The sequence below is a fragment of the Pseudochaenichthys georgianus genome, chromosome 12, assembly GCF_902827115.2.
Source record: "Pseudochaenichthys georgianus chromosome 12, fPseGeo1.2, whole genome shotgun sequence".
Classification (NCBI taxonomy): Eukaryota; Metazoa; Chordata; class Actinopteri; order Perciformes; family Channichthyidae; genus Pseudochaenichthys; species Pseudochaenichthys georgianus.
Window position 1 is genome coordinate 15,378,295 of NC_047514.1, and position 24,982 is coordinate 15,403,276.

Here is a 24,982-nt window from a genome sequence, read left to right on the forward strand (position 1 = left end):
GTTTGTTTGCTAACCCCGAGTACCTGTATTAGCCTAGCACTCCCATAAAGCCCACAGGGAGTGGAGCTTCTTCAACCGTTTATGATAACCTAAGTTGTCTATTCACTTTAAAGATTGTAGCCCTGCAAGACACTGCAGCTCAAGTGATGGAACGTCATTTTTTTTAAAACTCAAGAGAAATTGGTCAGCTTTACAGGCTGAGTGTGTATAGGCGTATACCCTCATTCACTGTTAAAGTCACACTGTGCTGTGCCTAACAGAGAAAGGTTATCCTAACAGTATAGCCTTGAAATGTGATGTATTTCTCTAACAACTGTTTTGATGCACATACTAATAATAATAATAATAATAATGTAATTCCTTACATTTATTATAGCGCTTTATCAATGACTCAAAGCGCTTTACATATACACACATTACACATATATGCAATGGTCAGATACTGTGGACAATACCCACAGGAGCAAGTTCAGGTGAAGTGTCTTGCCCAAGGACACACCGGCTTTACAGACGCAGCAGCGGTGGGTTTCACCCCTTGATCTGATGATCATTGCACAGCGCACTGCGCCACACCGTCCATCTTCACGCCTCAAAGTCATCGAGGCGTACTTTTACAAGTACACATTGGTATTATACTGTGGACAATACCCACAGGAGCAAATCCGGGTGAAGTGTCTTGCCCAAGGACACAACGGCATGACACAGTGGCGGCGGGAGCGGGTTTAGAACTGGAGTTCCCCAGCACTCCCCTTTGATCTGATGATCGGATGCACAGACCACTGCGCCACCAGTCCACCCTGTAGGCGGTGTATCAATATATATGCCACAATATATATTAGAAAGGTTACCTGACCCCTGTAAAATCCCTGTATACCATAAAGATTACACAAACCGTATATATCCACACTCAATTGATCAAAACAATATTATAATTAAGCAATAGCTCACGACAGGCCGTGGTATATGCTCATTATATTATTACCCTGTTAAACCCCGAGCCTGTTTTTCAGGTTTCAGGCTCGAAAATGACATTCCCAGAACAAATGACTGTAACTTCAGTTCTAAAAGGTTTATATGAATAATTTTTGTTATCAAAGCAAGGTTACATCTGTGAGTTGGATGTAGAAGTGTCAGAATCAATATAGATGTTTCTGTGTCAGAGTAAATTCAGATGGAACATAGCAAAAAAATGTAAATTCCTGTCTCCGCCTAAAGAAAACCCATTACTTATAGTGAAGACATATAATAAGTACCCTGTATCAAGATTGAGGCAAAACAAGTGACATTTGACCTTTTTAGAGAGGTTTATGAAAATAAAGTCCAGGCGGAATAAGCTTTGGGCACATTTGGGCCCATTTGACCTTTTTCAGATACCAGACTATAAAAATCATTGTATTACATTGAATAATCACCTCTCTGAAGAACCAGCACCTTACCGTGGTAGAGAGGTTTGTGTGCCCTGATGAACCTGGGGGCTGTGTTGTCTGGAACCTTGTGTTCCTGGTAGGGTCTCCCATGGCAAATTGGTCTCAGGCAAGGGGCCAGACTAAGATTGGTTCAAAAGACCTCATGAAAGACGACACAGGAAGTGAGGATACCCGGCCCGGAGGAAGCCCGGGGTCCCCTTCTGGAGCCAGGCCCAGAAGGAGGACTCGTCGGCGAGCGTCTGGTGGCCGGGCTTGCCACGGAGCCCGGCCGGGCCCAGCCCGAAAAGGCAACGTGGGCAACACCTCCGCTTTTCCGTCCCGCGGGCCCACCACCTACGGGAAACATCGATGGGGTCGGGTGCGCTGCCAGAAGGGTGGCAGTGAAAGCGGAGGGTCTCGACGGACCAGACCCGGGCGGCAGAAGCTGGCTTTGGGGACGTGGAACGTCACCTCTCTGGGGGGGAAGGAGCCGGAGCTTGTGCGGGAGGTGGAGCGGTACCAGTTGGATCTGGTTGGGCTCACCTCTACGCACAGCGTCGGCTCTGGAACCTTACTTCTGGATAGGGGTTGGACTCTATTCTTCTCCGGAGTTGCTCAAGGTGTGAGGCGCCGGGCGGGTGTGGGGATAATCACAAGTCCCCGGTTAGGTGCTTCGTTTTTGGAGTTTACCCCAGTGGACGAGAGGGTCGCCTCCCTACGCCTGCGGGTTATGGGGGGGAAAACTCTGACTGTTGTGTGTGCTTATGCACCCAACAGCAGTTCAGAGTATTCGGCCTTCTTGGAGACCCTGGAAAGAGTCCTGTATGGGGCTCCTGAAGGGGACTCCTTAGTCTTGCTGGGAGACTTCAACGCACATGTGGGCAATGATGGAGACACTTGGAGGGGCGTGATTGGGAGGAACGGCCCCCCTGATCTGAACCGGAGTGGTGGTTTGTTACTGGACCTCTGTGCTAGTCATGGATTGGCCATAACAAACACCATGTTCGAACATAAGGATGCTCATAAGTGTACGTGGTACCAGAGCACCCTAGGCAGAAGGTCCATGATCGATTTCGTTATCGTATCATCGGACCTGAGGCCGTATGTTTTGGACACTCGGGTAAAGAGAGGGGCGGAGTTGTCAACTGATCACCATCTGGTGGTGAGTTGGGTCGAGTGGCGGGGGAAGCCTCTGGATAGACCTGGTAAGCCCAAACGTGTAGTTCGGGTGAACTGGGAACGTCTGGAGGAGGCCCAAGTTCAGGAGGCCTTCAACTCACACCTCCGGCGGAGCTTTTCGGGCATTCCTGTGGAGGTTGGGGACATTGAACCAGAGTGGTCGGTGTTCAAAGCCTCTATTGCCGAAGCCGCGGTGGGGAGCTGTGGTCTCAAGGTCCTAGGTGCCTCAAGGGGCGGTAACCCTCGAACCTCCTGGTGGACACCGGTGGTCAGGGAAGCCGTCCGACTGAAGAAGGAGGCCTTCAGGGATTTGTTATCCCGGGGGACTCCCGAGGCAGTTGCAAGGTACCGACAGGCCCGAAGGGCAGCAGCCTCATCCGTGGCCGAGGCAAAGCAGCGGGTGTGGGAGAAGTTTGGAGAAGACATGGAGAAGGACTTTCGGGCGGCACCAAAGTTGTTCTGGAAAACTGTCCGACACCTCAGGAGGGGGAAGCAGGGAACCATCCAAGCTGTATACAGTAAGGATGGGACGTTGTTGACCTCAACTGATGGAGTGTTGGGGCGTTGGAAGGAACACTTTGAGGAACTCCTGAACCCGGCAACTCCGCCCTCTATGTTAGAGGCAGAGCTGGAGTATGACGGGGGATCAACACCAATCTCCCGGTGGGAGGTCACTGAGGTCGTTAAACAACTCCACAGTGGCAAAGCTCCGGGGGTGGATGAGATCCGCCCGGAAATGCTGAAGGCTCTGGGTGTTGAGGGACTGTCATGGTTGACACGTCTCATCAACGTTGCGTGGAAGTCGGAAACAGTACCGAAGGAGTGGCAGACCGGGGTGGTGGTCCCCCTTTTCAAAAAGGGGGATCAGAGGGTGTGTGCCAATTACAGAGGCATCACACTACTCCCCGGGAAAGTTTACTCCAAGGTACTTGAAAGGAGGGTCAGGCCGATTGTCGAACCTCAGATTGAGGAGGAACAATGCGGATTCCGTCCTGGTCGTGGAACGACGGATCAGCTTTTTACTCTCGCAAGGATCCTGGAGGGGGCCTGGGAGTACGCTTATCCGGTCTACATGTGTTTTGTAGACTTGGAGAAGGCGTATGACCGGGTTCCCAGGGAGGTACTGTGGGAGGTGCTGCGGGAGTATGGGGTGAGGGGGTCTCTACTCAGGGCCATCCAATCTCTGTACTCCCAAAGCGAGAGCTGTGTCCGGGTCCTCGGCAGTAAGTCGGACCCATTTCCGGTGAGGGTCGGCCTCCGCCAGGGCTGCGCTTTGTCACCAATCCTGTTTGTAATATACATGGGTCGGATTTCGAGGCGTAGTCGTGGGGGGGGGGGTCTGCAGTTCGGTGGAGTAAGGATTGCACCACTGCTTTTTGCAGATGATGTGGTTCTGATGGCTTCATCGGTCTGCGACCTTCAGCACTCACTGGATCGGTTCGCAACCGAGTGTGAAGCGGCTGGGATGAGGATCAGCACCTCCAAATCTGAGGCCATGGTTCTCAGCAGGAAACCGATGGACTGTCCACTCCAAGTAGGGAATGAGTCCTTACCCCAAGTGAAGGAGTTCAAGTATCTCGGGGTCTTGTTCTCGAGTGAGGGAACAATGGAGCGTGAGATGGGCCGGAGAATCGGAGCAGCGGGAGCGGTACTGCAGTCGCTTTACCGCACCGTTGTGACGAAAAGGGAGCTGAGTCAGAAGGCAAAGCTCTCTGTCTACCGGGCCATTTTCGTTCCTACCCTCACCTATGGTCATGAAGGATGGATCATGACCGAAAGAACGAGATCGCGGATACAAGCGGCCGAGATGGGTTTCCTCCGCCGGGTGGCTGGTGTCTCCCTTAGAGATAAGGTGAGAAGTTCGGTCATCAGGGAGGGACTCGGAGTTGAGCCGCTCCTCCTTCGCGTCGAAAGAAGCCAGTTGAGGTAGTTCCTAGTTAGGATGCCACCTGGGCGCCTCCCTAGGGAGGTGTTCCAGGCACGTCCAGCTGGGAAGAGACCAAGGGGTAGACCTAGGACCAGGTGGAGGGATTATATCTCTTCGCTGGCCTGGGAGCGCCTTGGGATCCCCCAGTCAGAGCTGGTTGATGTCGCCAGGGAAAAGAAAGTTTGGGGCTCTCTGCTGGAACTGCTACCCCCGCGACCCGACCACGGATAAGCGGGAGAAGATGGATGGATGGATGGATGGATGAATAATCACTATAGGTATTCATTCCATTAAAAAAATTTTTTTTTAAAAAATGTAAATAAAAAAAAAGATTCTTAAAAAAATATTAAAAATATTTGTGTGAGTGTGTATAAAAAAAATCAGGGTTCCCGTCGGCGGGGACCTTCGGGCTTAACAGGTTAAGGGCCGAACCACGCCCCTTAGCTGTGATATAATCAGGGTTGGGTTGTAACGGAATACATGTAACGGCGTTACGTAATCAGAATACAAAAATCAAGTAACTGTATTCAGCTCGCGTTACATTTGAAAAACGAGTAATCTGATTACAGTTACTTTCGTAAACCTGAAGTGAATACATTTTGGATTACTTATTGGAATTATTGGTGGAAAGATTTCCTCACAACATTTAATATTCATTACTAAAGGTACAGCCGAATCATCACAGCGCACAAAACCTATTACCGCCGCAGATGGGTAAAAAAAGCGTTTGAAAAAAAATCGCGGGTCCGCTCGCTCAGTGAAACAATAACAACGAAACATGGAGGAACACAAGTCTGCGTTTTAATCGCGTGTGTGTGTGTGTGTGGTTAAAACACATCAGCCTGCGGTCGCTCTTTAGCCTTACTAATGATTATATCTGAAGGTAAACACAGTGAAGGCGGTGCGTGAAAGGCGGTGCGTGAAAGGCACTGCGAGCTCGTCTTCTCAGAGGCTGAGTTAACCCTCCCGCTGCCTCCTGGTGCTGTAGAGATTTCATGAAGTGAAGGAGGTGTTCCTTCGATAAAATAGCTGCGGGCAGCAGATACTGTGAGTGTCACGGATATGAATTCATAGATCAAGGCAGACTGGTGCACACACTCTCCTGTTTTGCCAATCCGGTGCTTAAACAAATATAGCTCTACACCCCTGGCCGAAATGTCCTTAAAATGAAGTCCGAGTTCGACATTTTAATTAATGTCCTCCCAACACTGGCAGGACAGAAGGCGACACGCCCGTTCTAAGCCGTGTCCCTCACTCCTCACATCCCAAGCTGCATCCCCAACAAGTGTATTATGTTGTTACATCGTTTCAGATGTGATGTTTCAGTTGTGCTCTTGATAAGCCATTAAAACAGTAAAACACGTTCAGTTTCCTTTTGCTTTTTGTGTCTCCTGTTCACCAAAACATACCCAGGAAAAAGAAAGTAATCCAAAAGTAATCTAAAAGTAATCTGATTACGCCATGTAATCAGTAATCAGTAACTGATTACATTTACAAAGTAACCCTCCCAACCCTGGATATAATGAGCATATACCACGGCCTGTCGTGAGCTATTGCTTAAAAATATGTCGGATCTTTTCTGTCATCTAATCATACTCTGGATTATGTTCCAGTGCACCTGGGAACTAATCTGTTTCCACATTTCACAAAATGTGCCTTATTTGCTAGGAGATACTCTAATATAAGTTAGTTCTTCAAACCAATCCTTGGTTTGGAGAAAGTGGTGAAGAGGAAATTTCTGTTATTGGGAAATGCAACTGACTTTCAGTTCAAATCATGTCTTCCTCCCGAGTAGGGATGAATTGTTTTATCAGTAAGGTCAAAAAATGAATGGCAGAGATTAAACATTGCACTTTCCAAAGAGTCGATGCTCGCTTTGTCAATACGACATTGGTTGAACTGCTTGACTGTGCTTGACTCCCCTTTAGCCATGAGGCTGCCTCCAATTCATCTTGGATCAATTTCCATAGCGATAACAGTGATTCAAAATGTTATAGCAGAATTCTTTCCAGATAGTGCATATCCAGCCAAGTGGCACTTGATAAGCCCATGGTCGAGAGGTAAAGTGTTGGTCCATCCCCAGGTGGGTGGTTCAATCCCCAGCCCCTGCCGTCAACGTGTTGAAGTGTCATGAGCACTGTTTATAAATGGTTTGTGTATGCGTGTGAATGTAGCCTTGTTTGGCCGCCTCTGCCTATGTATGAATGTGTGAGAGTGGGCACATTATTATGTGTATGAGTAAAAGGGCTTTGAGGGTTTGCAAAGACTCAAAAAGTGCTATATAAATCCATTAACTATTGAATTCCTTAAAAAGAAAATCAAACATTGCTCGACCTACAAACTCCTTTTGTAATCATGTGTGAAACTATTTTTAAATAAATCATATCTGGCAGTGAGCAACCAATTTACAAAAGTAATGTTTTCTATCTGAAACTATATAAAATAATTAACACATTAATTTTCATGTGAAGAAAGCACGTGGTTGGAGCCAATACGTTTTATTTTCAGGTCACATACTGTATCTCAAACTGGGAATATGAGGCTTAAAATAATAGCGACAATATGATTTGTCCTTGTGTAGGAGTAACAACTTTAAGGTATTGTGTTGACTTTGTAATGTTTCATATGCAACAATATCTTTGACTGGAGGGAATAAACCAACATCTGTCCCTCAAATGAGGTCACTTTGCATCATCTCTTGCACCTGGTCACTGGGGCCCATTTTCGTAGACCTGCCTACAGCAATCCCCTGATCAAAAACACTTTTTCTTTTGTCGATTGAGCTTAACCCAAAGGTATCTGAGGCAATAAGAATTCTTTCAAGGAATTGTTCTGAAGCACACTGTAATGTCTATAGTTTTGTTCTTGATGTTAGCAGGTCTCCCTTGAAAAAGAGATCTATGATCTCAATGGGACCAATCTCGTTAAATAAAGGTTTGAAATGAAATGAAATGAAGCATTCTTATTTCTAATTTTTCATACCATCTAAATATCTTCACTTTCACTCTTGTCCTCCTCATCTCACTCTTCTGCTCTTGCACGCTCATTGGCATGCACACTGAGCGTCCTCTGGGAGCAACACATCACCATTATTCATGGAGAGTACACCTCAGAGCCAGACTGACAGATCAAAAGATGTTGATGATAGGCAGGGATAGTGGTGGTCGGGGTGATAAATGGCCCCATCTCTTGGAGATGGCTATACTAAGTTTGGGGACAGAGCTGCTTTCACAGTTTCAGGGGTGTTTGTGTTCGGCCACAGTTGTATAACCCTAAACTTGCATTGCATGTTGTTAGCATGCATTATAGCCAACATACAGTATAAGCAAACAGTTTACTTCAAATGTATTTGACTAAATATCAAACTTGAATTGAACAAGCCATATAAGACAGGGCTGTTTCTATGAAAACAGTCCTTAGATACTTACTATAATTTAATATCATGGTCACTTTTAAATATGTACATGTTGTATGTTGAACAATTTCTACTCATAATTAGTTTTGCCACAAATTATTATTCAGGACATATACAGAAAGGTCATAGGAATTTGGTGTGCCTTCCTTTTTGTAATGTTCTATTGTAGGAAAACGACTTTTTCCCCATCTCCACTTGTTTTAAAGTAATTCAATAAGAATACTGGGACATCACAGGAAGCATTGGTAGGATCCCTGTAGAGACGAGACAATATTGAATTGAGGAAATAAATTAAAGGCCAGGGAAAACAAATGGAATAGAAGAAAAAAACACATTTGTATATTTTCATATTGGGACAGCCTAGTGACTCATGATGCAATACTATAATCTCTTATGTTCTAAAAAGGAAAAAGTGTTTAGTTGTTTATCTTTGTGCATCTGTCACTATAGAAAATGACTTTCACTTTAAAGCCTCATGACATGCCTGCCATTTTCACTTTTGATTTTTTTTCTTCCGTAGCCATTGACCCAAACACGGAGTCAGTAGAGGATTTGATGCAGAGGTTCCAGGACAGTTTCCGTGTTCCAAACACTCCAACGGACATGTCTCACTACCAGCACGTCATGCACAGCTCGTCAACGGGCCGTCGGAGGGTCCCCAGCCACACCAGAGGTAGGACAAAAAGTCATTCAGAAACAACAGTTTTATTCTCAGAATATTACAGACCTTATAAACAAGTGTATTTATAACATTTCCACATTCCCCTCAATTTTACTATGCAAACTGGATAATGTTTGCTTACTTCTGCTGCCTCTGTGTTACTCGTTTTATGGTTTTGGGCATATGATGTTTGAACTTTTTTCTTCCTGCCTTATGCAAAATACATTTTCTTGCCACCCACTGTCCGACATAGTAGCAGTCCTAAACCATTATTTGTATTTTGCAGCCTATTAGGCTGTCACTGCTTGTCGACTACAGAATCATTTTGTGAGTTGATTTATGTGAAAATATCAAATGACATATTTTGTTCACACCTGCCAAATAAAAAAATCCAAAGAATATTGTGGTAGAATGTTAATTAGACTGTCAAGGTGGCAATTGCCTCAACGGATATTTTAATGTATTAATTTCAGTAGGACAGATGATACACATATTTAGGCATTTTAGATGTTTGCTTAACCTGCATTTTTCTAATGAGGGGGAAATGAATGCAAATTATGTCAGTTAATTTCACAATTAAGTGTGAATCAATATTTTGTTTACAATTTCATATCAGTGAAATATATTAATTTGTAGTTTTTCTTTTATTCACTGACATAAAGAAACTGATTTAGACACCAGATAAGGGTATGGCATGAGGAAAAAACAGTAAAAAGTGAAATAAGAATAATAGTCACATTCATAAATTGTGAGTGAACTTTATGCCTCACCCAAATATAAAATATATTCAAGAACATATTTAGATTTGGTATGTCCCTTTTTTACACGTTTGCCCATGTATTTACATTTGTTCTTACAGTTTACTTCAGCTTACTCTGTTGGATTTATGTTTCATTAAAGATTCTTTGGGAGCACAGTTTATAAATTGCATGACATTTTTAAGATGTGCCATGGGCAACACCAGCCTCTGCCAGAGCAATACATCCAGCTAATTACCAGCAACGACTACTAATGTGAATCACACAATCACTCTATCATTGGTCAACTCATTATGCCCAGTGAGACATTAACACTGAAAATGAGAGATTAACCATTATGAGTGAGCCTGCGCTTGCCAGTATAACATACCCTCTTGATCACTGTCATCTACGGTAGATGCAACATACAACACTGAGTAACTTTGCACACTATGCATGCTCGCCTATGTGGGGAATATGAATCTTTCATTATATATAGTTTATGTTCTTGGTTATCCAAAACACTTCAGTTTAGTTTGTGTTTGTCTTATTTGCTGTATAAATTGTAACTCTTTTTTTTCTCTATTTAATTTATCTTGGATCGACCTTCTTAACAGATGATGCTCATGAAATGAAAAATGTGCATTGTCGATACTCTGAGAAGGATACTGCTGATACATTTCCTATCTGAGGTCAAAAAAATAATATTTGTATTTGTATGTCTATAGTCAGGGTTGAATATGCATGCAAAAGCATAGGCCACAAAATGATAATGGGAGAAACTGAGAAGAAAACTCTAAGTAAAGGAAGGTTAAAGAGGAATTTCACATGGTCAGCTTCAGAAGGTTCGTTTTTGATAAATGAAATGAACATTGAAAGCCCCTAGGCAAGGTCCAAGAGTGGACTGTTGATGGGTTGATGCATTTCTTCAACTTGGTCGACCTTTTTCTTGTACAATAGCTGTTCCTCTCACATATCCTCTTAGCCCCCGTGTGCAGAGCTTTGGGTAGCTAAACGGCCATATTATAGCTATGACACGACAACACTTGATATTATAGTTATCCATGCCATGCAGATCACAGAGATCGACACAGGCAGGTAGAGAGGTAGACAAGACTGTTTGGTTTATGAGAAGTGACAGGAGGTCCTTAGGCCGAGCTACTGGAATTAGTGTCAGACATGACATGAAACACAGGAGGTAACTATGAAGACAGGAAGGTCTCATCCATTTTCAAAATGCATAAATCAAAAATACATACTTTAAACATTTGAAAGGGATCTCTTGCCTGGAAGAAAACATGTCTTGAGACTCAGAGGTCCTATTTTAAATCTATAGGCTAGGATAATGATACCTTGATCATACCTTTGGGGAATGGACAGAGGGCCCTATGATGAAAGAGAGGACTTTTGTGTCCAAGAAATGCACTATTTGGAACACTGCTAGTCTGCACACACGGAAAGCTGTTGTCCAGGACATCTGGCTGGGAGGAATAGCAGAAGGCTCTGTAGGATATATGTGTGGGTTGCCTAAATTGAGCAACACACAGTTTTTTTTTGTTTTAGAAAATGCCATTATTAACAGATTTTTGCTTCAGGCATGAGAGATGGGGAAGAAAGGAGGCCCCTAATGGCCAATTATTGGGCTTGAGGGTTGTCTAGGTTAGAGATTTACCCCAAATCTGTGTGGGAGTGGGAACGAGAGCAAATAAGATAAACGCATCACACTATTGTCTGGTTGTCAAGTCAAATTGCTAACCAAATAACCATAGTTAATTTCATTCATTTTTACATTAAAGCAAACACGCCTGAATATATTTTCAGCTGGAAAACTACAGTATCTTTTGTGTCTGCTCAGCTGAGCCCTGCAGCTGTTAATTTCTTCTCCTGGTATCCACTAGCCTGCATATTGAAATTGTGCTTTGTGGTGACATTCCATACTTCCCTGTCAGCATTGCCCTAGTTTATTGTAAGCTACTGTACATATTATACCTGGTCTCTCAGAAAATGTTTACTCATGCACATTATTATCTAGTTTCAGTCCCTATCGTCAAATATCCCCATCTTGATAGCCTTATCAGGTCGTTGGAGGATTTTTCATAAAGCAGGTTGAGAACGATGCACATTTGATTAGATTAGACTACAGCATTTTGTACATTGAAAGCCTTTCTAAGTTGTTCAGATAATGATGATTGAGAGATGCCTCCAAACGGCTCTGAACATGGCGACGCAGAGCCAGCGACTAGCGTGTACATACAGAAAAACATACAAAGGGCTGGGCCACTCACTAGAGGTAAATTGCCTCATAAAACGAGTTATAAGTTGGCAAAATCAATCAAATGTAGGTCAATTATTCTTGATACTTGAAAACCCAACAAGAAACCCAACAGCGTACAGCTCACCATAGGATTTCATGTATTATGTTGGCAGCTCATTCCTTCAAACAAAAGCCTCAGATTGCTTATAAAAAGGGGAAATATGAAGGGTCCATTTCAAGCTTGTTATCTAATTAAGTTATTGGGCGTTTTCTTCACATATATATTTCAGAAGTAAAATATAAGACGAGCACAAGTTTTATTTGTGGTCCATATTTCATTATACTTTTTTAATTAGCTGAGGGCCGTTTCAAAATGGGCCGCGGGCCACATTTGGCCCCCGGGCCGTAATTCGGACACCCCTGATCTAACAGTTCAGACAGCAGGGATGGTGTAAACAACAGAAATACTGCTGACTTAGCAAGCAGTGTTGACCTGAGGGTGAACCTTCAATCACATATGTCATACCATGATACCTGACACGCTTGTAGTTAGCCTCTATTCACGTCTAAGATGGATAGGATAGCTACATGTTAATCAAAAAAGCCAAGGCCAAGCTAAGAAGGATGAGGAACGAATTGCATTTTTATTTTTCCATTCAGCTTTCCTTCATCCATGCAAATCTTTTAGATGTTTGTGTTTTTACAAAGCTAGTTAAAATGTGTTTAACACTAGAACCGCCAGAGGTCGCTGTATACCTATATCCGCCAACGGGTAAAGTTTACCCGCTATTGATTTCCAAGGTACAATGTACCATACAGAACGGTGAGTTTTGATCGCACAGGGATGAAATGTATACCAATATAATCTGTGGACTCTCAGCTTTTCATATGATATAGTTTGTACAGATAGCATGAAGTATAAAATATCGCTACAGTGCTGATTTAAATGCTTGGTGTTAGACTTGTGTTTTGTTTATGTATATATCTCTATCTCTCTCTCTCTATCTATCTATAACTATCTATCTGTCTATCTCTCTATCTATATATCTATATATCTATATATATATATATTAGGGCTGTCAAGTTAACGCGTTAATAAAAAAAAAAATTAACGCCACTAATTATTTTAACGCGATTAACGCACGTGTATTTTCTTTCCTCGGCCGCCCCGTAATTTCAGAGCGCATCGAGTTTAAAATACCATCTACAAGCTGATGCTGACAGCCCCGCTCCTGCCGCCCGCTTGTGGCAGACCACACTTCCACGCTCACCGGCAGGCACCGACTGGCTATTGGGAGGACCGGGAGGGTGTGTGTATGTGTGGCCCGAGCGAGCGAGAGAGACCTTGCGTGCATTGTTGTTGTTAGCATATGGTGCTAGCTAGCTGCGCTAACGGATATAAGGAGCTGTTTAAATGAAAACAGAGGAGCGACATTTCGCCACAACTGCGCCGAGCACTTGACTTTATGCAGGCAGCCAGACAGTGGGACATTGTACGAAAAGTCAGCACACTCAGCACGGATAGTGCGCAACATGATTGCAGCGTCCAGGCAGCTCCCGTTCGAGCATATGCCTTGAGTTGCACATAGCTCCAACGATCCATCACTCTCTCACTCACTCACTCACACACACACACACACACACACACACACACACACACACACACACACACACACACACACACACACACACACACACACGCACACACACACACACACACACCATTTGTATTGTATTATTGAATGAGAGAGGTTCCAGGTTGAATTGAGGCGAATATTTGTAATGTTCAGAGGTTGTTGTGTTTAATATTCATGAGAATTATTTGTCATTGTTCAAATGATAATAAACATTAGCATAAAGCATATTTGTCCACTCATATGTTGATAAGAGTATTAAAAACTTAAAACTATTAAAAAATATTCCTATAAGGTACATTTAGAACGGATACAAAATGTGTGATTAATTTGCGATTAATCGCGATTAACTATGGACAATCATGCGATTAATCGCGATTAAATATTTTAATCGACTGACAGCCCTAATATATATATATATCTATCCATCTATCTATCTATCTCTCTCTCTATCTCTCTATCTATAGGAACAGCAGTAGACAAAAAGGCGTTGCTATAGCAACACGTCATGTTTGCGCGCAAAATCAATAGCGCGAGGAGCGCTGCATTTCTATGAGGTAAATATTACCCGCTGGCGGAAATAGGTATAAATAGCCATTTGTTTGGCGATTTTTTCAATCTGACTTCATATTGACCATTTTTAACAACACAGGGTGTTACATAACACACTTTCAGGAAAAGTCACGGACTGGGAGACGTTAATATTTTATTGAAAAAAAGTTACATACAATAAAAAAACAGCTGCGGGTAAAATGTACCCGTTGGCGGTTCTAGTGTTAATAACAGGCTACTGTTATTACTGCACTGCATTGTTGTCTTCTACTTATTGTCCTTGCAATTGCTTTTAGGTTCATTATTTGCCATCTTCTTGATATTTACTTTTCAGCTTGGGAAATTCACAAAAGTCTATTTAATGCATTTTGAAGATGCATACTTGTGGCTCAATAACATTTAATACAATCTCAATTGTGTGTGGATATATTGAAAATGAAATGATTTGTGGAACCACTTTATTTTCCCTGTATCAATGATCCCATGATCCTGCATCCTGTACATGAGTCAACAACGTTTTTAGAGAGGTTTGCTTTCATCTTTTGTTCTATTTGGAGTGTTCCCATTCAGTGGGATGCACACAAAGGCTTTGCTTTTATATGCAACAACCCCCTGTATACATAATTTTTCTTGGTCTTTGACTATTTCCTAATGATCTGGGATTGACATGTGAGCTGTTGTTGCTTGCTTCTGAAATGCCTCCTGAAGTTTGGTAAAAATATGTGATGTATGGTTTCCTGTTCAGTGCTTTGATTTGACCCGTGACTTTAGCCTTATTGCCCCCATTGACTTCTGCATGGCATTATAGTTGCTAGGAATGACAGTTAATGTTGGTTGTCAGGAGATGGAAGTCCCTGTCTCTCCAGACCTATAGTTAGCATTAAGAATAGTGAGTGGGGAGACTTTGCTGATGTGTTGATCTCCCCCGCACATCACGCCTGGTGCAGAGTGTCAACCATGTGTGGCCTTAAGTAGACAGCGTTATTCCCACTCAATGTACTGTACAGAGTAGAGTGTTATGGGTATTAAGGTGCCATTTGGTCATGTCATCCTGTGAAGGCACAGTTGAGCCTAGAGTTTGCAGGAAATGTGAAATATAATATTTGTGTAAAATGTCCAGTTTTACCAAAATAGTTAGTTTTCTCATGTGAAGCATTACATTACATTGCATTTAGCTGTTGCTTTTATCCAAAGTGACTTACAATAAGTGCATTCGACCAAGAAGATACAAACTTGAAGAAAACAGGTTTTCTGCTGTCCTGATTTCAATGGGAAGCTGATTCCACCATTTTGGAGCCAATATAGTAAACCAATGTCTTTTAGCTGATGGGAACTTGGGTCCCCCTCGCAATGCGGGTGCAGCGAGCTGTTTGGCTGATGCAGAGCGGAGTGCACGTGCTGGGGGGTACAGTTTAACCATGTCCTGGATGTAGGAAGGGCCATATCCATTTGCAGCATGGTACGCAAGTACCATTGTCTTGAAGTGGATTCTAGCAGTTACTGGAAGCCAGTTTTAGTGAGCGGAGGAGCGGTGTGGTGTGGGAACATTTTGGAAGGTTCAAGACCAGACGAGCCGCCGCATTCTGGATGGGTTACAGAGATCGGATGGCACATGCAGGTAGACCAGCCAGGAGGGAGTTGCAGTAGTCTAGGCGTGAGGTGACGAGAGCCTGGACCAGAACCTGCGTCGCTTTCTGGGTCAGGACGGGACGTATCCTCCTGATGTTGTAAAACACGTATCTGTAGCAGCGGGTTGTAGCAGCGATGTTTGCAGTGAAGGACAGGTTGTTATCTAGGGTCACACCCAGATTCCTTGCAGTCTGAGTCGGGAAAACAACATAGGTGCCGATGTTGATTGTTAGGTCAAGAGTTCAGTCTTGTCAAGGTTGAGCTTGAGGTGGTGATCAGACATCCACTGAGAGATGTCAGCTAGACAAGCAGAGATGCGTGCGACGACCTGGGTCTCTGAGCGGGGAAAGGACAGAATTAATTGGGTGTCGTCAGCGTAGCAGTGGTATGAAAAACCATGCAGGCTAATGACTGATCCGAGCGAGTTTGTGTACAAAGAGAAGAGGAGGGGACCAAGAACAGAGCCCAGAGGGACCCCTGTAATTAATTGACAAGGGTCGGACTCGGACCCGCTCCAAGTTACCCTGTAGGTGCGGTCTTTGAGGTATGAGGTGAGGAGGGAAAGTGCAGAGCCTGAAACTCCAAGTTCTTGGAGAGTGTGAAGGAGGATCTGATGGTTCACCGTGTCGAATGAAGCAGACAGGTCGAAAAGGATGATGACAGAGGAGAGGGAGGCTGCTTTAGCTGTGTGCAGTTCCTCAGAGACAGCGTGGAGGGCAGTTTCTGTTGAGTGACCTGCCTTGAAATAAGACTGGTGCGGATCCAGAAGGTTGTTTTGATGGAGATAACAGGAGAGTTGTTTAAAGACAGCATGTTCAAGTGTTTTAGACAGGAACGGGAGGAGAGACACAGGCCTGCAGTGGATAACATCAGACGGGTTGAGAGTGAGTTTCTTTAGGAGAGGGTTTACTCTTGCCTCCTTGAGACTGTTTGGAAAGTGACCAGAAGTGTTGATGAAATGGGTGAGAAACAGTAGAATATCAGGAGCGATAGTCTGAAGGAGGTTTGAGGGGATAGGCTCCAGAGGACAGGTGGTAGGACGGGCAGAGGTAATGAGGGTAGTTAACAAAGTCGCTTGACAGAAGGTAGGAGGGGGAAGGGGCTTTGGGGTGGTCCAAGAGGGTGGAAAATATGGAAAATAGTTTTTTGGGATTGGCATAGGAAGATTGGATCTTATCTTGAAAGAAAGTGCTTTTTGTCTGAGAGATCGAAGCAGAGAAAGAGGAGAGCCTGGTAGGTTAGGAGGTCGTCATGGTGTTTGGTATTTCCACCATTTCCGCTCAGCTGCCCGAAGGATGGTTCTATTAGCACGCAGTGCATCATTTAGCCAGGGAGCAGGAGGGGACAGACGAGCCTGCCGAGATGTGAGAGGACAGAGAGAGTCCAGAGAGGATGAAAGAGTAGAGAGGAGAATTTCTGCAGCAGAGTTTGGAGGCAGGAGTTGGAACGAGTCAGATGAAGGGAGGGCTGAGAGCACGGTTACGGCGGACAGGTGCAGAATTATAAGAGATTAGTTTGTTATGTTTGGAAAGGGGTAGATCAAATGAAATGAAAAAGTGATCGGATGTGTGAAGTGGGTTTACAGAGAGGTTAGAAGTAGAGCAGTTCCTTGAGAATATGAAATCAAGGACATTGCCAGTTGTATGAGTTAGTGGGGATGGAGACAGTGAGAAAGCAAAGGCGGTTAAAAGACATGTTAGTTCAGATATCTTCCCTGTCTGGAGGTTGACGTCTCAGAGAAGTACAGCGGGAGAGCCAGTTTCAGGGATCTGTGAGAGGAGATTATCTAATTCCTCCAAGAAGTCTCCCAAGGCGCCTGGTGGACGGTAGAGAACAACAATGGTTAATTGTATAGGATGGGTTACTGTGACGGCATGGAATTCAAAGGTGGAAGGAGTGAAGTTAGGTAGCTTGAAGAGGGAAAAGCTCCATTTGGGAGAGAGCAGGAGACCAGTGCCACCTCCTCTGCCAGTGGGTCTGGGTGTATGGGTGAAGGAATATGCTGTGGAGAGAGCTGCTGGGGTGGATGTGTTGGATGGAGTAATCCAGGTCTCAGTGAGAGCAAGGCAATCCAGAGACTGCAGGAATGCGTAGCCCAAGATGAAGTCAGCCTTAGGAACAGCTGACTGGCAGTTCCACAGGCCACCTGTAACTAGATGTTGGATCACAGTGGAGCATGTGTGATAGACGAGAGCAGGCCGGTTATATCGATTAGGACAGCGGTTTTCAAAGTGTGAGGCCCTGGGGGGGCGCCAGAGAGCTTCAGGGGAGACGCAGCGTGAGAAAACGAGAAAAAGACAAGTAAAGTGTCACTTGCACACTTTTGGCTGTCTGTGGAGACTGAGTTCCCCCACCTCGCCAAAAAGGCTGTAAAAGTGCTCATTCCCTTCACCTCCACCCAGGGGCAGACTGGCCATCTGTGTGTTCTGGAGAATCACAGAACGGCTAGTCGTCAGCGGACGGCCGGCACCGGCCTTTGATTTGTTATGTTTATTTTTTGCTGTCGTCTGCCCTGAGGTCCGTTTCTACGCAGCAAGGCCCCCCCCGTTGACAGTTCACGAGCACCCCCCCCCCCACCCATTGACAGTTCACTAGCGTGCTCTACCAATGTGTGTGGGCTGGGCTGGGTGAGACTCCAGGGCTGATTTTTAGTCCCAGTCCGCCCCATAAAGATAAAAAGGTTTAAAAAAGTTATTATTTAATGTTTTAAGGAGGTGACCCTACTCAGCCAATCAAATTGGTGCAGTCAGTGAGTCAGCACGATGGATTCAAACACACACGGACACGAGACAAGAAGAGAGAAACAGTCTGAGTCATTTCAAATGGCGTGCTCAAAAAAGAGAAAGGGAGACAGCGAAAACAGAGCATTTAATGGCATGTTCTTTTACTGGACCTCTTTGAAATGCAATTGAATACCCCTGCATTATAGCTACAACAACAATAATAATAATATTAATAATAATAATAATAATAGCAATAATAATTGGGAGGCGGGGCACGGCTGTTCTTACAGTATGTCCTCTGAGGGGAGGCTCACCTTCCCACACATTGAAAACCCCTGGATTAGGAGATACACGGGGCCAGTGATAATTGCGAGAAGACACATAAAGGGATTACCACTTGTTGTGCAAACCTGTGTTCTGGAAAGACCATTAATGAACCTTAATATGCCATGATGTGCTTCATATAAAGACACTTAAGTATTTGTTTTGTATGTTGAATTATGTACACTCAGAAACCATTGTTGGCATGTAGTGCCCTTAAACATAGATGCATTTTATAATATGATTGTGTTTGAAAAGCTATGTTTGCATAATGTACATGTCAATGTTCAAGTGTATCCAACTCTTAAAAAAAAGAAAATGTAACACTTCCTGGTTTTGTCAAAATGATAAACTTAAACAACCTTCCACATTATTTCCATGCGCCTCTGTGCATGCTGTCCCCTGCTAGAGTGTTGCTGTATTTTAATGTGCTGGCTGGAAGCTGTGGAAGTGTTTTGATGTGTCACAACTAATACTGTGGTTAATTACAGTGAGGATAACCTTATGGTTATTATCTAGCCTTTCTCCTTTAATTGATGCTTTGAAGTAGCACATGAAAGTCGTTGTGTGTGTGTGTGTGTGTGTGTGTGTGTGTGTGTGTGTGTGTGTGTGTGTGTGTGTGTGTGTGTGTGTGTGTGTGTGTGTGTGTGTGTGTGTGTGTGTGTGTGTGTGTGTGTGTGTGTGTGTGTGTGTGTGTGTGTGTGTGTGTGTGTGTGTGTGTGCGCGCAAGCAAAATATTGCCTGTGTGTTCCATAGTGCCTGCATTTTTTCTCTGCTCAGCTCCACTTTCAGAATTCCTCAATCTTCCCTGCAGACAAAACACAGTGATTACAGCTGTGGGTCTGCAGCCCCGAAGCTTCTCTACAACAGGCCATAGCTGATCTACTGCCAAGTCAGAAAACAGTGTGTGACAATATTTTTGAATGATGGGTGAAAGATTTACAGAGACGAAATACAACAATGTCACACATATGTCTATTGATCCATCAGACTAAACATATGTTATCTAATTAATCATCTTTGTCAATAATAATAATTGTTCATTATTATCAATTGCGAAACATTTAATAAAAAAATATTGCATTACGCAAAACCATAATTACATTTATCCTAACATCATTTTGACCTCCCGTGCTTCCATAACTTTAATTTAAAAACAACTGATCCTCACCTGTTTTTTTTTTTTAAACCAAATAGGTGAAGGGCTACTTTAAACCACAAAACAGTTTAAACAAAATAAAGTTACAGTATTGACCTAGTCATACATTAGCTCTGAGGCTAGCAATAATGTGTCACAAGCTGTATTTCGTTCATTACAAATCAATATCCCCGGGTTATAATTTGATTTCTAATCCCACACATAGTCCCTGCTCTGTAAACCGTCTCTCCTCTTAAACAAATGTATGATGCTTGCCTGAGTTTTCTCATAGAAGACAGTGAATCCTTGGTACAAAACTTTGCCATGAATTGTTCACAAGATTTGTTTAACCATGGGCACTGAGGAAGATGAGTAGCTGCTTAGTGGGGTGTACACACTCAATTTGGACTAAGCCAAGCACTTGTATGTGAGCATGCCCCCGTTTCAAAAGAAGAGGGGCTTGATGCCTGCTTGAAGAGGCTGTTTTTTTTTACTCAAGCAGTATTCTTAGTGAACATGGTCAAAGTTCAGTGGAGAGTGCATTCATTCTCCTCAGTTTATGATGAGGAACAATATTTATTAGTTTATTCAGAGAAGTATGGCAGAGGTTGAGAATGCTGCCAGTGTTGACACATTGAGGCAAAGCCGAGCAAACATCAATGCGATGGGGGGGGGTTATCCCAGCCACATCCAGCCACATCCAGCCATGCCTCTCCTGTCTGACTGAGAGCTCCAGCAGCAGCTGGTGCTCTGCTTCTCATTGCTCAAAGGCCATGTGTGGGCCTGCCGGAGCTGAAGCAGGTTATATTAATTTATGTTCCCCTCTACACACAATCTACTCTATTTTGGTTGTGATGTAACTTTCTACCCACCCTCAATCCTAGAAATATTTTTTGTTTATACAACTGTTTGTCACTGCACACACTTTTAGATGTCTTTTATACATAAATATGTGTCCCCGGTGTGTCAGGAAACTCAAAACATGTGTCAGAAAACAAAACCCCTTTTCCTCAAACCCAAATGTCTAACAACGGGGGAACAACGGAGCTGATCCAGATTTGCGTACGATATGACGTCATATCGGACATGTGTACCCACGGCACTATCAGAAACTTTGCTATCAGAAACAATGCACGACTGTTTCTGACATAATATGGTCTTTGTTTACAATAGCAAGCATTGCTAACACTCAGAGCTAACCTGTACTGGAGAGAGCATGTGAAAAAAAGATAACTCACCTTGTGGTAAACCCACAAGAGAAAAAGCGTTTGAGCTCCATACTGTTTCATAAATAATCCTTGATGTGGTTTGGAACATGATGGAGTTTCATCACCGCAGCATTTAGACCCAGATCAGCAATTTTCTAATAGGGCTTACATAGAGGGATATGAGGGATGTCTAAAATGCATGATCTGTTTGGTATTTTGAGCAAAACACATTATAGACATGTTTTTTTATATATACTTATATATCTGAGACCCATAACATATGCCTACAAATATCATAATAGGAGACCTTGTGACGAAGATTACTTTGTCACTGTGGACTGACGGCTTCGGGCCTTGTACTATTGCACATGTGGTTTTATTTTGAAAAGTGTTTCCCTTTCCCCATGTCTGTTACTTCTGATTATGTTCACCTGGTGCCCTGTGTTGTCTCCTCCCCCCCCCCTCCCTGTCTGTGTTGGCTGGTAGTGTGTGTGAGATCCTTGTGGCTGGTGACTGTGCTCACGTGAACAGCAAGATTGAGGCTGTGTCATGTGCCCGTGAGTATTAAATGCCCACACCGGGTTGTATTTTGGACGTTCTACCTCTGCCTCCTTGCTTGGTCGCTCACTTCACAGACCATTAAAGCAACTAGAGATCATGGTCTTGGTTAAACACACGTTATTTCCCTAAAGCTTTGGTTGCTTAAAGTTAACCACAGATACATGTGAATGCCAGCCTAGACTCTATGCCCACCATCCTCATTGACAAACATAATGTGGCTTTGGGGTGTGGTATTGAAATTGCTGTTTGCATTCAAAAAAGTGTTTCCTTTGAACATAAATTATACAGCTATTACATCTGCCGGCACAACATAATTGGGTAACAGTGTTGCTTTCTGCACAAACATACATCATTTCATTATTGGCAACACACCCACAGTGATCCCAACCTTTTTTTAATATAATTCATTATTTCAGATTCAGGTCACGTTCAATTCCTTTCTTAAAACCAAGCAAAAACAGATTAGGTTCTAGCAGTTACATTTGCCGGTAGTAAATTCTGAATGGTTCTCTGCAGCCTTCCTTCGAGTATAATCTGTTGATACTATTAGTCTTAACCACACTCTTTAAAGCTTTGATTCAAAGAGTCTGGGGACATGTTTTCATGTTTCCTGCAGCAGAAGCATACATATTAAGGAGGTTGGTTATTTGCGTGTGTGAGCGTCTTCTTTATTATATGTTTTGGAATTGTATTGTTGAGACCCATAAAGGGAAGTGACACCCATTGTTATAAGTGATATAGTAAAATAAAGTTTCTGTATAATTTAGGGGCTCAACCAGAAAATAAATGACACTTCAAACACGTAAGAAGGAGGAACACACATAACCCTACCTTCTATCACAATAATGCTATGTTGACTGATAGCTATGTCTAAGGTGTGCAAGTTGTTTGTTTCAATTTCCAAATGTTGTGAGCGGCTTGATAATGCTGCTTTTATTTGAGACACACAATTTAAATTGAGTGTTTATTTACTTGTGGCTCAGGCTTTTAGACAAGCTCCTTTTTAATTGGGATGGGACGTGCTGCAACACAATAAGTGTTTTAAATGTGGACACAATAGAGAAAAATAATATGTACCTTTTTTTTAACTTGATCACGCTAAAATCATTGTTTGATGTGTTTTGCATATTAGACTCGCAAACAATAACACACTTTTTCTTCTTTTTGGGATTTTAGGATTCAGCATTGTGTTCAAAACTACCTTCATCTGTGAATCACTCAATGCATTCATCATTTATCAAAGGGGTTATTTCTTCTTCCAGATATATTGACAATACAAACCCTTATTTCAGTCTTCCTGCTGTGTTTGCCTTTTCATTTTAGGATTGCTTTTAAGATTTTATTTGATCAGGACACAGCATGAGTCATCCGTTTCTGGAGAGACCCTAACCTTTTAAGTCCCTGTGAGACAGACAGTAACAGACTGTCTTAAAGCGAGATCCACTATCCTTTCCCCGATCGAAAATAAGGCGCAAAGTAACTGTGGAACTGTGATGCATATACTGACAAACTGAAACATCAAGCCTCACCTCAAAGAGTTATAAGTATGACCTTCCTGTTTCCTCTGCTTCAACATTGTTGTGCTGCAGTCAGCTTACCTGCTGAGAGCGACACACATTGAGCATGAGTTTTCATCACTGCTTATGCCTCCACACTGACTGACAAACTGTTTAACAACAAAATAAATGAAGAGACAGTTTATCTGATCAATGTCAACTTGTAAAAGAAAAACATGCAAATGTCACAAATAAGTAAAAAGACAAAAAGAAGGGAGGCCATTGTTTTTCATACTCTATTTTGGCAACACCTTTGTGGGTGACAGCTGCCATCCCTATGTGGTGTTACCACGGCACAATCTGTTAGATAACAGGTGAGGAAACCACATACAGTGGGGGTCCATTGGCCACTGCTTCTGAAATTACCGTTAAAAGCATACTTACATACACAACTTTTCAGAAAAGGCACATCTAAAATTCCTGAGATGTACCATTTTCTTATTGGCTCCAAATTGGCAGGCTTACACTCAATGCTAGGAGAGTACCAATACAATAATATAGAGGTGAGTGTGTAAACACTGACTCCACTTGAGTACAAGAGCCAAGTGGTGCCTTGTTAAGTCTCCCACCTTCTCAAGTCCTTTCTCTTCAGCATAACAGGTTGCAACTCATACATTTAGGTTGTAAACTGTGTCTGCAGGGCTTATTATTGTGGTGCCCTCCATAATAACTTTTCAACATGCCCATGTTGTTTATGTATAATATGATTGTGTGTGCGTGCGTGTATGGGGCTTTTAAATATACACAATGCAACAGAAGACTAAAACAGTATTGATTGGCATTACTTTGGATGGGCAAACAGAGCAGTGGCAGGAGACTGAAACATGAGGGGGTAATGGGTGAGAGATGAGGCTAGCTAGACCACTGTGACATGCCTGTGGTCATCCTGTGCCAACATGTGATACTTGTGGATATATGGACAGTATAAATTAAGATACATGGTGCAATTCCTGAGTGTTAGCAGAATATAGCCCAATACTCAAGTCATTATAACATAAATCAGACTTGCAAATTTATAATTTACACACATAACACTTGTTCTTAAATATCTTTATCTCAATCTTAGTCAGTGTTTCAATGGATGCAGTTATGTTGCTAACTGTTTCATGTTAACTCGCATACAATTTCAATACATATTCCTGCAAATACAACCCAAATAAAAGGACTTCTAAAATGCTCTTGGAGCCTCTCAGATGCTGTCCCGTGCATTACAAATGGAACATTTACATACATTTACATACTCTCACTTTTGTATGAATGCAAATGCCAGTTTTTATTGTATCTGAGTTGGAGCTGTCTTGCTTGCTGGCGTCATAAATGGATGCAGCTGTGCCTTAATGTGATTACAGTTCCTGACCTATGTGGAGACTTGCTGTCAGCTTAAATTACTCACAAACACATTGTCACATACATACAGCATGAGTATGCATACATTCTATAGTATGCACCCATAAGCTGACATTTAGCTGTAAGTTTAGTGCCCATAAGTCGAGATAGTGTGCCTAGCTTAGAGTTACAAAATCCACTGAGGCCATTTCAAGTTCTGGTAGTCATCTATGCACACAAATGCAAGCAGCAAATGAGAGTAACCTACAGCCTCATGCACATATAGTATTTCTGAACACAAGAACATTCGAGCATGTGCACAGCTGTCAACGCACACCATCAGATTCTTAATAAGTCACGGTTCTCTCTCATAAGGACTCTGAAGCTGTCTTTTTATACACACAAGCTGACCTGCGATACATGGTTCCTCTCACAACTGACTTACCCTTACACACTTGTATTGATCCCCACGCATGTATTCTTATATGTGTGTTATTCTAGGAGAAGCTACACTTAACCTTTTCATTTCTAAAGGTTTGAACATTTTCTTAGGCAGATACATTAGGGTTGCCACAGCGGACAGGTAGTATGTCCAATGGGCCAAATTCATGAGGGCACTATACCAAGCAACGTGATGTATATCCTTTATACATAATGAGTAATAAGGCTGCCCATGCAGATTCAAGCAACTGGCAAGATCTGCCCAGCTGAAGTGTTTGTGAGGAGGACTAGGCAGTTCAACTCAATGGATGCTG

The 24,982-nt window shown here is 43.0% G+C and overlaps 1 protein-coding gene across 1 annotated transcript in view; it reads left to right on the top strand.

Annotated features, from left to right (window-relative positions):
• Nucleotides 1–24,982, top strand: part of LOC117455880 (astrotactin-2-like) — a 337,211-nt gene that overhangs the window by 101,006 nt on the left and 211,223 nt on the right. The window contains exon 4 of the mRNA XM_034095512.1: nt 8,448–8,600. Coding sequence (XP_033951403.1) covers nt 8,448–8,600 — 153 coding nt within the window. The remainder of the gene's footprint in view (nt 1–8,447; nt 8,601–24,982) is intronic.